General features: G+C 43.0%; 1 protein-coding gene across 1 annotated transcript in view; it reads right to left on the reverse strand.

The window, feature by feature from the left end:
• LOC115480385 (leucine-rich repeat and fibronectin type III domain-containing protein 1-like protein) overlaps positions 1 to 12,307 on the reverse strand; it is a 49,633-nt gene that overhangs the window by 7,243 nt on the left and 30,083 nt on the right. Inside the window, exons 2-3 of the mRNA XM_030219039.1 lie at positions 8,361 to 8,965; positions 1,594 to 1,690 (exon numbers count right to left, since the gene is read on the reverse strand). Of these exons, the coding sequence (XP_030074899.1) occupies positions 1,623 to 1,690; positions 8,361 to 8,965 (673 nt within the window). The 3' untranslated portion in view covers positions 1,594 to 1,622. The remainder of the gene's footprint in view (positions 1 to 1,593; positions 1,691 to 8,360; positions 8,966 to 12,307) is intronic.

A 12,307-nucleotide genomic window follows, 5' to 3' on the forward strand; every position in this document is an offset into this window, starting at 1 on the left:
CATAGGGAAATGATACCGCTAATACTTCCCACATCTCAGAGCTGTATAGCCTCCATGATGCATTCATTTCCACTATATACAACCTCCCACACATCCTCTGTTCCAGCTTTGAATAGAAAATATGTTTTGCCACCACCTTGTCAGAATAACAATTTCCCTCAGTCTCCCTTCCTGGTCAAAAAATGGGTGAATCAATGTATCTACTCCATCTGAATGTAGCTCACCTTGAGCTAATGAGAAAGACATGAGCTAAAACCAAATTATAATACACTAGGAGAATTGTATCAGTGACAGTCCTCGAGGGTCACAAACTGAACCTACTGAATATGCATGAGATAGTTGGCAGGCGACTCCACCTCCATTGTGTGCAAATCTATCTCATGTGCATTCACTACGAATAGCCTGAAAATTAGAGAATGACACGGGGATAAAATTTGTCCCCGCCCCATCCCCATGGGTTCTGTCTCCATCCCCACCCAGTCCCCGCAGGCCCCGTCTCCATCCCTGTCCCGTCCCCGCAGGCCCCGTCTCCATCCCTGTCCCGTCCCCGCAGGCTCTGTCTTCTTCCCCGCCCTATCCCCTCAGGTTCTGTCCCCGCCCCATCCCCGTGGGCTCTGTTCTCATCTGCATATTTTAAATCTTTTTATTAAAGTGTAAAAAGGAACAATATGCTGTGCAACTATTATGTATAAATTACAATTAGAAAACAATAATAACAATGAACAACTATAATAAACCCTCCCACCACCACCACTCTTCACCCTTCCAACCCCAACAATAGCTGACTTCTACTACCCCAAGGAATCCTAATCCACCCTGTTAAAATGTCCAGGGGTACCAAATACAACCCATTCTGTATGCCCTAGAAATATGCCCTTTCAAGCACTGTTATGATTTTTTAAGTCTGTGGATGAATAAGAAGTCATCAACAATCTTAGGATCCAGTCTAGCTTTCCTGTCTTCCATAGTCCCTCCTGCAACAGAAGATGTCTTAGATGATGTGCTGGTAGCAGGAATGTACAGGATCCCCCCATGCAAATTTTGATAGCTGTGGCCAGCATGTTTGCTTGTTTTTCCAAAAAATAAAAATATTATCGTCTGCATCAAACATAAATAACAGTCCAGTTCATTAACAGTCTTCAAAGTAGAAAGTGATACGGGTACAAAGATTGTCCCCGTTCTCAGGGGCTCTGTCCCCATCCCCACCCTGTCCCCGGGGGATGTCCTCGCCCCTTCCCCATGAGTTCTGTCTCTGTCCCCATCCCCATGTCATTCTCTACTGAAAATGTGACTTGTCTCTAGCCCTCAAGGACTGGAAGTAAATAGCACTGCATTAGACTATCAGTTGCAATCCACAGAGATCTGACAACATTGCAAATGTTATAAACGTTAAAATTCCGCTCAAGATTTTGCTTCCTTTTGTGTTCCCTCTTTTCATCTACTGATGAAGAAAGCATCAGCCAGGCAACCAGGTCTCTGTGGATTTGCATAGGATATCTACTTTTAACTCACTGTCTCAAACATGATGAGCAAATACACAAAAATGGAGTGAGAAGGCACTTCAGAGTCCCTCTCATTAAATAGGCAGCATACCTTGAAGGCTGGTTTTCCCATTGGGGCAGTCATATTTTGATATCTGTCCAGTCACAGGCTGTTGCTTTTTGTCTCACCTGATGAGTTATCGGAGAGTCTGATCATGAACAAAAAAAAAAAATTCAGAACCGTAAAACAGATTGATAATAATCCAAATAGGAAACAAAAAAGTGTAAAGAATTCTCTGCTTTCAGATTCCTGTGTTCACCATGAGAAGTGAGAAGGATTTCTCCTTCGGCCAACCTAATCTGCAAAGAACATAGGTTTGAGAAGACCATGCCCTGTGAGATGGAGGGCCTGTGGAGTGGTTCCTCCTTCTAGGGAAGAACATGTGTGAAAGGTGAGCTGCCTGCATCATACCACACTCTGATACCTAGGGGCAATTGGATAAGTGAAGGGGGTAGCTTAATGGTTAGAGCAGGGGGCTGAGAACCAAGGAAGTCGCTTCAAATCCCTGCTGCTGCTGCTCCTTGTGATTTTGGGCGAGTCACATACCCCCAGATGTGGGTGCATGAATACTGTGTGTAATTCTGGTCACCGCATCTCAAAAAAGATATTGCAGAAATAGAAAAGGTACAGAGTAGGGCGACAAAAATGATAAAGAGGATGGGACGACTTCCCTATGAGGAAAGGCTAAAACGGCTAGGGCTCTTTAGCTTGGAGAAAAGATGGCTGAGGGGAGATATGATAGGTCTATAAAATGATGAGTGGAGTGGAACGGGTAGACGTGAATCGCTTGTTTACTCTTTCCAAGAATACTAGGATTAGGGGGCACACAATGAAGCTACAAAACAGTGGCAAGGAGGAGTAGTGTAATGATTAGCGCAGTAGGCGAGGGACTGGGTTTGATTCCTGCTGCAGCTTACTGTGACCCTGGACAAGTCACTTAAGGGCTGTTCTACAAAGTGGCAAGTAGGGCTACAGCTGTGTGCAGTACTCGCCAAATCGACAGTACCACCCGGTTAGCACCCACCTGGCGGTAACGTTGACATTGGCACACGCGCTGTTTCCTGTGGTAGAAAATATTTTTTCTATTTTCTATCATGGGGTGCGTTCCCCATGGTAATCGGCAGTGCAGCCACCTACAGTTCTACCAGTGTGTGCTGCTGTTTCACTACAGTGAGGGATAGGCAAGTTCTGGAACATGCCTGTCCCCAGCGATTGAAAACACAATATTGAAGCAAGGAATTTGAAGGACTCCCACTCAGCACAGAGGGAACAGTGCTGGGTATTGACTGTGAAATGGATATTCAATGTTGGCACCTGGACATGGCCTGGCATTGAATATCTGGGTCTAAATTTACTGGCAACGGTCAGTATTTAAAAACCACTGACCACCACCAACTGAATATTGACCCGTTTGTTCTTTTTATGTTTAATTTCTTTGGAATTTTCACACCTTTTCATTGGTAGCTGAGAGTAGGTTACATTCAGGTACTGTAGGTAGTCCCTGTCGCCAATGGCTTGCAATCAAAAGGGACCAATTTATTAAGTTGCGTTACAGAAATAATATGCATTCTTTGCCAATAATATAGCTCTTTGTGCATTAAGTAATAATGAGCTCCATCATTTATAAAGGCTTGCAAAATAGCTCATTATTATGCAAAATGAATGACACAGTTCACATTAAACTTTGCAAGCTGGCTATTCATGGAAAGTTAACTACACATCTGGAAGTGACTCACTAACAGGTGAGTCAAGTTTCCTGGCAAGGATCATAAAGGGACTAGCATGGTCAGAAAAATTGCCCCCATACCCCTCCTCATATCCACTACCCAGTATACAAAATTGAAGAGGTCACAAGGCACCCGCCAACCCCTTGTAAAGGGAAAGGAGATGGGATTTGATATACCACCTTTCTGTGGTTACAATCAAAGTGGTTTACATAGTATATACAGGTACTCATTTTGTACCTGGGGCAATGGAGGGTTAAGTGACTTGCCCAGAGTCACAAGAAGCTGCAGTGTGTAATTGCTGTTTGTGATGTGGTTTAGGTTTTTACTAGCTTACTTCAAAATTCTGAAATGTGTTCTATGTTTATACTTAAAAAAAAATGCTGGTTAGAGGAGCTGTCCAGATCATGGTGCTGAACAGCAGGAATATAGATACATTGTTGTTTCCCTCATTTCAAATAAACCTCTATAATTGCCCAGGTCAGGGCATATGTATCTGAGCTGATATAAATCATTAGAATAATATATGTGAGCATATGTGCACAAACATGAATATAAGCCAAAATTCTGCCTGTGCTCTTCTGTAAATATGCAAATATCTTACATATTTGACAGGTAGACATATACATATCAGTGTCTGGGGGGGAAAAAGGCTTTTTTTTCAAGGGGCCAGGAAAAGGGTCTGTGGTAAAATTGAAACCAGCACATGTCTATTTATGGCCTGAGCCGTAACACCACCCATTGATCTAGTGGTAAGGGCTCAGGTGCTACGTGTGCGGTAAATGGTCAGCGCACGCCAACTGCCAATTAATGCCAGAAATGCCATGTGTGGTAGGAAATAATATAATAATTTGTCCCATCAGTATGAGTGCATGCCAAATCCAAAATTAACACCAGTAGGGCACGCTATCCTGGTGGTAGTCTCGTTTTGGTGCACGTTGCATGCGTGTAGAGTCTACCATGCCTTTGTAAAAGGGCCCCCCAAGAGTCCCACATGGGCTCTGTCCATGTACACACCAGAAGCATAGCTAGGTGGGTTGCAAGGGGAGCAGCTGTTCCCTCAAATTGGATTTTGAATGAAATGGCACTTATGTGAATTGGGCCTGCAGCCTCGCACCAACACCTTTTTTACAAAAGGTCTGCTCCCCCAGATGTCAAAACCTGGCTATGCTTCTGATCTACACCCCTCTTACATATACACTCTTGGCCCTTTTACAAAGCTACAGTAAGCTTTGTAAGTGGAAGAGTGGAGGAGTAGCCTAATTGTTTATTAAAATTTACTAAACCGCCTTTATCACTAGAGCAAATCAAGGCGGAGTACAATAAAATAAATTTAAAATTCAATTTAAGAAAATAACATCATAATAATTAAGGACAGGTAAACATTCAACCATAAATTTTATACAATCAGACAGACCTTCCATAACAACCAGCTGTGAAAATTCCTTCCATGTAGGGATACCCACAAAAATGGAGAGGGGGCACAAACTAAGCTGTACTGGGCAGGAAGCCATAAGAACTTAAGCATTGCCATACTGGGGACAGACCGAAAGTCCATCAAGTCCAGTATCCTGTGTCCAACAGTGACCAATCCAGGTCACAGGTATCTGACAAGATACCAAAACAGGACAACACATTTTATGCTGTGTATCCTAAAAATCAGCAGTGGATTTTCCCCAAGTCCATTTTAATAATGGTCTATGGACTTCTTTTAGGAAGCTATCCAAATCTTTTTTAAATCCCACTAAGCTAACTGCTTTTACCACATTCTCTGGCAACAAATTTCCAGAGTTTAATTACACGAGTGAAGAAATATTTTCTCCGATTTGTTTTAAATTTACTACTTTGTAGCTTCATTGCGTGCCCCCTAGTCCTAGTATTTTTGGAAAGAGTAAACAAGCGATTCACATCTACCCATTCCACTCCACTCATAACAGAAAAGGTGTCACACTCACCCGAGAGCCACATCAGAACCAGGGAAAGGCTGTCTCAGGATAGAACACATTCTGCTGTCATGGAGGTGGGTACAGCATTTGAGGCTGGCATAGAGGCTGGAAAAAAGGTTTTTAAAGTGGGGTTTTTTTTGGTGGGACGGGGTTAGTGACCACTTGGGGAGTCCAGGGAGGTCATCCCTGATTCCCTCCAGTGGTCATCTGGTCAGTTGGGGCACTTTTTTGGGACTTGTTCGTGAAAAAAAGGGTTCATAAAAAGTGACTCAAAATCGCGGTAAAAACGCCTTTTTTTTGATTATCAGCTAAAGACGCCCATCTCTCCTCAGCCGATAGCCACGCCCCAGTTCCGCTTTCACCATGCCTCCGGCACGCCCCCGTCAACTTTACCCATTTCCGCGATGGATTGCAGTTGGAAACGCCCAAAATCGGCTTTCGATTATAATGATTTGGGCGCCCACAGGAGAAAGACGCCCATCTCCCGATTTGGGTCGCAATATAGGCGTTTTTCTCTTTCGATTATAAGGAGGATTGTACACCATTCTGCCAGCTCTGACCTACTGCTAATCTCAGTACCAGGGAGACTCTTTGCCAGTGGGGCACAACCTCTGATCTGCAGTTAACTGTGAGTAAACGTGCTTATTCCAATAAAGGACGTTTTCGGAGACATTAGTCTTCAGGTGTCAACTGGTATGACAAGATTATACAGCAGCAACAAGTCCTAGAGGCCTGCGTGTATGCAGATCCCTGGAGCACTTTTAGTGGGTACCGCAGTGCACTTCAGGCAGGCGGACCCAGGCCCATGCCCCCTACCTGTAACACTTGTGCTGGTAAATGGGAGGCCTCCAAAACCCACTGTATCCACATGTAGGTGCCCCCTTCACCCCTAAGAGCTATGGTAGTGTTGTACATTTGTTGGTACTGGGTTTTGGGGGAGGGGGTTGGGGGCTCAGCACCCGTGGTAAGGGACCTATGCACGTGGGAGCGTTGTCTGAAATCCACCGCACTGACCTCTAGGGTGTCCAGTTGGTGTCCTGGCATGTCAGGGGGGCAAGTGTACTACGAATCCTGGCCCCTCCCACGATCAAATGGCTTGGATTGGGACGTTTTTGAGCTGGGAGTTTTTAGTTTCCATTATCGCTAAAAAAAACAAATGCCCAGCTCAGAAATGACTAAATCCATGGCATTTTGGTCCGTACAAACCATATTTTTTGAAGCAGAAGATGGACGCCCATTTTTTCCGAAAATACAGTCTGTCCAACCCCTTCATGTACCCATTCTCGGACATAGATGCCCATGGAGATGGGCGTTCGCGTTCGATTATGCCCCTCCACATCTTTCTTTGAGATACGGTGACCAGAATTGCACACAATATTCGAGGTGCAGTCATACATTGGAGCGATACAAAGGTATTATAACATCCTCATTTTTGTTTTTCATTCCTTTCCTAATAATACCTAACATTCTATTCTATTTGCTTACTTAGCCACCGCCACACACTCAGCAAAGGGTTTCAAATGTATTATCAATGATGACACCTAGATCCCTTTCCTGGTCAGTGACTCCTAATGTGGAACGCTGCATCACGTAGTTATAGTTCAGGTTCCTCTTTCCACATGCATCACTTTGCACTTTCTTACATTACACGTCATCTGCTATTTGGATGCCCAGTCTCCCAGTCTCGTAAGGTCCTCTTGTAATTTTTCACAATGTTCTTACAATTTAACAATTTTTAATAACTTTGTGTCGTCAGCAAAATTTAATTACCTCACTAGTTACTCCCATCTCTAGATCATTTATAAATATGTTAAAAAGCAGCAGTTCCAGCACAGACCCCTGGGGAACCCATTGAGAATACTGACCATTTAACCCTACTCTATTTTCTGTTAATCAGTTTTTAATCCACAATAGAACACTACCTCTTATCCCATGACTCTCCAGTTTCATCTGGAGTCTTTCATGAGGTACTTTGTCAAATGCCTTTTGAAAATCCAGATACACAATATCAACCTGCTCACCTTTATCCACATGTTTGTTCACCCCTTCAAAGAAATGTAATAAATTGGTGAGGCAAGATTTCTCTTCACTAAATCCATGTTGGTTTTGTCTCATTAATTCATGCTTTTGAATATGCTCTGTAATTTTGGTCTTCATAATAGTCTCTACCATTTTGCCCAACACCAATATCAAGCTCACCAGTCTATAATTTCCCAGATCATCTCTGGAAACTTTTTAAAAAATCGGCATTACATTGGCCATCCTCCAGTCTTCCAGTGCTGTGCTTGATTTTAAATCCTTCAAAGGCTAGATTTAAAAAGTGGGTTTGAAAACCAAACTTACCACCCCCACCCCGCTGCTGATTACTGCCGGGAACGCACCCCGTAAAAGAAAATAGAAAAATATTTTCTACCATGTAGCACGTGAGCCCTTACCACTAGGTCAATGGGTGGTGGTAAGGGCTCAGGCAGTAAAAAGCCATGCACTACCTTTAATTTTAGTGCAAGCCCATTTACTGCCTCCATTGAAAATAACCTTTTTTATCAGCTCTAGTAAAAAATGGCCCAGTGTGTGCCAAAAACACGCACCCATATTACCGCAGGCCACTTTTAACCACAGCTTAGTAAAAGGACCCCTAAATTCACTAGAACAGAGAATGTACCTGCATATAATACATGCAAATAACTTTGGTTATACAACAGAAAGACAGTATATCAAATCCATGACTCTTTTCCCAAAACTGGCATCATGCTGTGATAGCTTTTTCCAAAAGACTAATGGTTTTATAAATTCCCAAAAACATTGCATGGTTTCTATACTACTCCATTTCGATTGAATCACCATCATAAATAATCAAAAAGGTATCACCTACATCTTGCATGTGCAACCTTCGAAAGCTAATCAAGAAATGTATTAAGTTATGTCCAATAAAAAAGGTATCATCTTATTTTCTTTTCCATGTTTTATTTTGTTTGATTTCTATTGATGACTTTTCTTTAGAAATTCCTAGACATTTCCAAGTCATGTGGCTGGTTAAGGAATACAACACAATTGCTGAACTCTTTTTTTTGCTGAAAACTAGTAGACTAACAGGGACACAGAGGAATTTATGGATAGAATGAAATGTGATGAAAGAGAATAATGTTACCTGGTTCTTCTGCGTTGGAGTCTTTGAGAGATGGATGAGAAGTGTTCTGAAGGTCTATACTAGTCCTTGGAGGTTGCCGTCTCCTTGGAGAGGGAGTTTCTTCCATGTTCACTTCAGAAAGCTGGGCAACAGAAATCTTATCCGAGTCACCAGTTAAAACCATCATTGCATAGTCTTTGGTACATCTCTTCAAGTTTTCAATTGTTGGTCCCTCCTGTCCTTCGTGGAGCTTGAAGGTGGACTGAGTCTGGGGTCCAAACTGGTTGCCGTTGGTCTGGGAATAAACATTGCTAACCTTTGCCTTCTGCTGCTCTTCGTTGCTATTGTAGACCTTGTACCTGATCATTAAGATGATGATGAAAACCAAGACCGAGGCCACGATAATGCCACCGATGATGATGATCATGGTGCCCCCCAGGAACTGTGCATGGATGGACTGGCATTGATTGTATTCCTGCTCAGTGGTGAACTGTACGCAGCCAATAATTCTGGTCACTGTCAGGGAGGTGATCCCATCATTATAAACGGCCAGGACACAGAGGTCATACTCCCGACCTGCAACCAAGTCCTTGATAAGGAAGGTTTTGCTAGTAGAAGGGATCATTCTGAAAGGAGAAATAATTCTAGTAGCATTTCATTCCAGCAAGAAGTCTCTCAGAGTTCTGATAATTTATTATCTTATCGGGGTATACAACTAAACTGCAGTTAAAAAAAAACCTAGATTAAATCGGGTCCAGTTAACTATGCAGTGTTCTTTCCCCTAAAGATTATTTAAGGTCACCTAACAGCACCCAGACCAGTGTTAGACAAATTAACAGAAATGTCTTTTTAAGCATGCACTTGTTCAATAGCGTTTAATTGACACTGTGTCAGTAACCCCAAACTCCGATAGTTAAAGTGCAACGATCAATACAGAAGGACAATCTTGAAGGCTCATTTTCTAAGAAAAGTGCCCCTTCCCAGAAGGCTTCATTTAAGTTTAATTTGGTTACTGAGAATAAGAAAATACAAACATTTTGTTCCTATATCCTGCTTATTTTATTTGTCCGATGATCTAATTCTCGATAAAAGTCCTAAATGGTGAAAACAAGGAGCAAAATCACTAGTATAAGAATTTATTTCTGAAACAGGGCAGAGGGGAGGGCACAGAGTTTAACTCTACTACTAATACTACTATTTAGCATTTCTATAGCGCTACAAGGCGCAGGCAGCGCTGCACAAACATAGAAGAAAGACAGTCCCTGCTCAAAGAGCTTACAATCTAACTCTTGCCTGTCCGTTCAATAAGGACAACAAAAAAGATGAGAAGCAGGTCTGACCTCAGATGGAATGTCCCAGTGGAGGATGACAGACGACCTGACAAACTGAACACAGCAAGATTTATCTCATCCAAGATCATTTTCCCCCCTCGTAATGGTATGATCTCATCACAGTACCATTTGCAGCTTGCCAAGTGGCTGCTTTTCCTCTCAGACCTCGCATGCTCGATTTTGAGAGAACTTCTCCTGCCTGGTTAAACCCTTTTGAATATCAATGCCAATATAAATTGAAAACAATCAAAGGGAACAAAAGTGAATTTTTTAAAAATTTCCCATGCACGCCCTTAAAAGTAAATCTTTCTCTCCTCCTCAGAATGAACCTGTATCTGCAGTCCTCTTTACAGGGGGGACAGGGGAGAGGGGCTACTCATGCATTTCAAGAGATCTGATAACTAGAGATGACAAGTTCACACAGCTCCAGGCTGGACACTTTCCTGCAGATTTTCTATAGCGCACCTTGCGTTCTGCGCCAAAATCCAAGCATATTCTGTAACAACGCATGTAACTTTATTTGCTTAACAAGCCAATCAGCATGGTTAACAACATTTAACAAGCAATGAGCACTAATTGGCAATAATTAGAATTTATGCATATAATTTGCTAAGCAAATGCACTGCGCCTAAATTCTAATGTGCGCAGGCAAAAATGGGTGTGGTTAAGGGCAGGGAAATGGGCATTTCATGGGTGTTCCAAAATATATGCATGTTGTTATAGATTATGGCCCAATGCACCTAAATCTACGCACCAAGATTTACGCCATGTTTTCACTGGTGTAAATGGAGATGCGTAGTTTTAGGCACTTAGGCGGAAATGCTTTCTGCACGGATTTTCTAGGCACCATATATAGAATGTTCCCCTTTATGGCCAGTCCCGGTTTTGAACTTACATCTCAAAGCAGCGTGGCTGATTCTGCCCATTGAGCTCAGTGCTGCAAATCCCATAATGCACCAGGATGGGGCGATCAGAAATCCAGGATTGTCCCACAAATCTCCAGCCTGCAACTGGGTAACTTGGCATCTCTGGATAAGTCTAAGGGATGTATAAGGTTTCTACACAAAGCGGAGATGGCAAGACGTGACCATTTTTGTTCCCTGTGGGAACTTTGCTTGCTTTAAAGCCAGTAAGGCATAACATAGGCAGCCGAGACCCCTCGTGCCTGCCCGAGTAGATGTGATGATGCAATAAATTCAGGAGGCAATGCGTTTATTATCATGGCACAACTTGGCCGCAGCTTGATTTTATTTTATTTCATATCATCAAAATTTGCACTAGGTATACCCAAGCAACCAACTTTCCGGCATAACAGCCCACCCAGTCCGCCGCCATTAGCAAGACTGACAACCATATACAGAGCTCCCCGCCACATAGCAAGGGAGCTCAACCGTAGTTGTGACCATTTTTGTTCCCTGTGGGAACTTTGCTTGCTTTAAAGCCAGTAAGGCATTTGCTACTTTGTGAGTGCTGTCTGGAATCTGATTTCAGAAAGCTAATTAATCCGCAAACGAACCTTTTCTGGAGGTGCGAAGGCAGTAGAACGAGAGGACATGAAATGAGGTTGAAGGGGGACAGACTCAAGAAAAATGTCAGGAAGTATTTTTTCACGGAGAGAGTAGTGGATGCTTGGAATGCCTTCCCGCGGGAGGTGGTGGAAATGAAAATGGTAACAGAATTCAAACACGCGTGGGATAAACATAAAGGAATCCTGTTCAGAAGGAATGGATCCTCAGAAGCTTAGCCGAGATTGGGTGGCAGAGCCAGCCGGTGGTGGGAAGCGAGGATAGTGCTGGACAGACTTATACGGTCTGTGCCCTGAAGAGGACAGGTACAAATCAAAGTAGGGTTTACACAAAAAGTAGCACATATGAGTTTGTCTTGTTGGGCAGACTGGATGGTCCATGCAGGTCTTTTTCTGCCGTCATTTACTATGTTACTATGTAATTGATAACCATTTGCTGTTTTGTGACGGCTGTATTGTTAACCTGATCTCAGAAAGCTAATGACCCCTGACGCAGGCATTGCACTGAAACATGGCCACATCGGGTCAGTTAATAAAAGCTTCTGCTTTTTGGACCTGTGGTCATGCCCGTGTCTCTGCTTTGTGTGGTCTTTGGAGGAATCCGCAGAGGTCTTTTTTAGTTTGTTGTTGTAATGTCTAGGTTTCTTTCATGCGTGCCTGCAGGGATTGGGGCAAAGGGGGTCATTCACAGTCCCCTCAGCGGGTGAATTTTCATGACTTAATTGTTTTAATAATTGCTTTTTCTGATTGTGTTTTAGTTTTGTTACTCCTGCTCCTCTACCCAGCCCGCTTCCTTCCCCCAAACATTTGCTGCCTGTTTCCCTGCTTTCTTTTACCAGATCTGGAGTCTGAACAGCCCAGCACTGGGTAGCTTCCTGCCAATGGCAATTTTTAACTTGTTTTTTTTTTTTTTTTTAATAGACTGCAAGCAGCAGGATGTGATCAGACACCCTCACTAAGGCACAGCATAGGGCACAAAATCTTTGTTTCACCAAATAAAGCAGTTCCCAAACATTAGTCTCCCCTTATGCATCCCTGTATGGAACCTTTTTTTTTTTTTTTGGTTTGTTTTCCTCCTTCCTAGAAATTGCTAAGAAAGAACTTGAGCCCTT

Source organism: Microcaecilia unicolor, chromosome 11, assembly GCF_901765095.1.
Source record: "Microcaecilia unicolor chromosome 11, aMicUni1.1, whole genome shotgun sequence".
Lineage (NCBI taxonomy): Eukaryota > Metazoa > Chordata > Amphibia > Gymnophiona > Siphonopidae > Microcaecilia > Microcaecilia unicolor.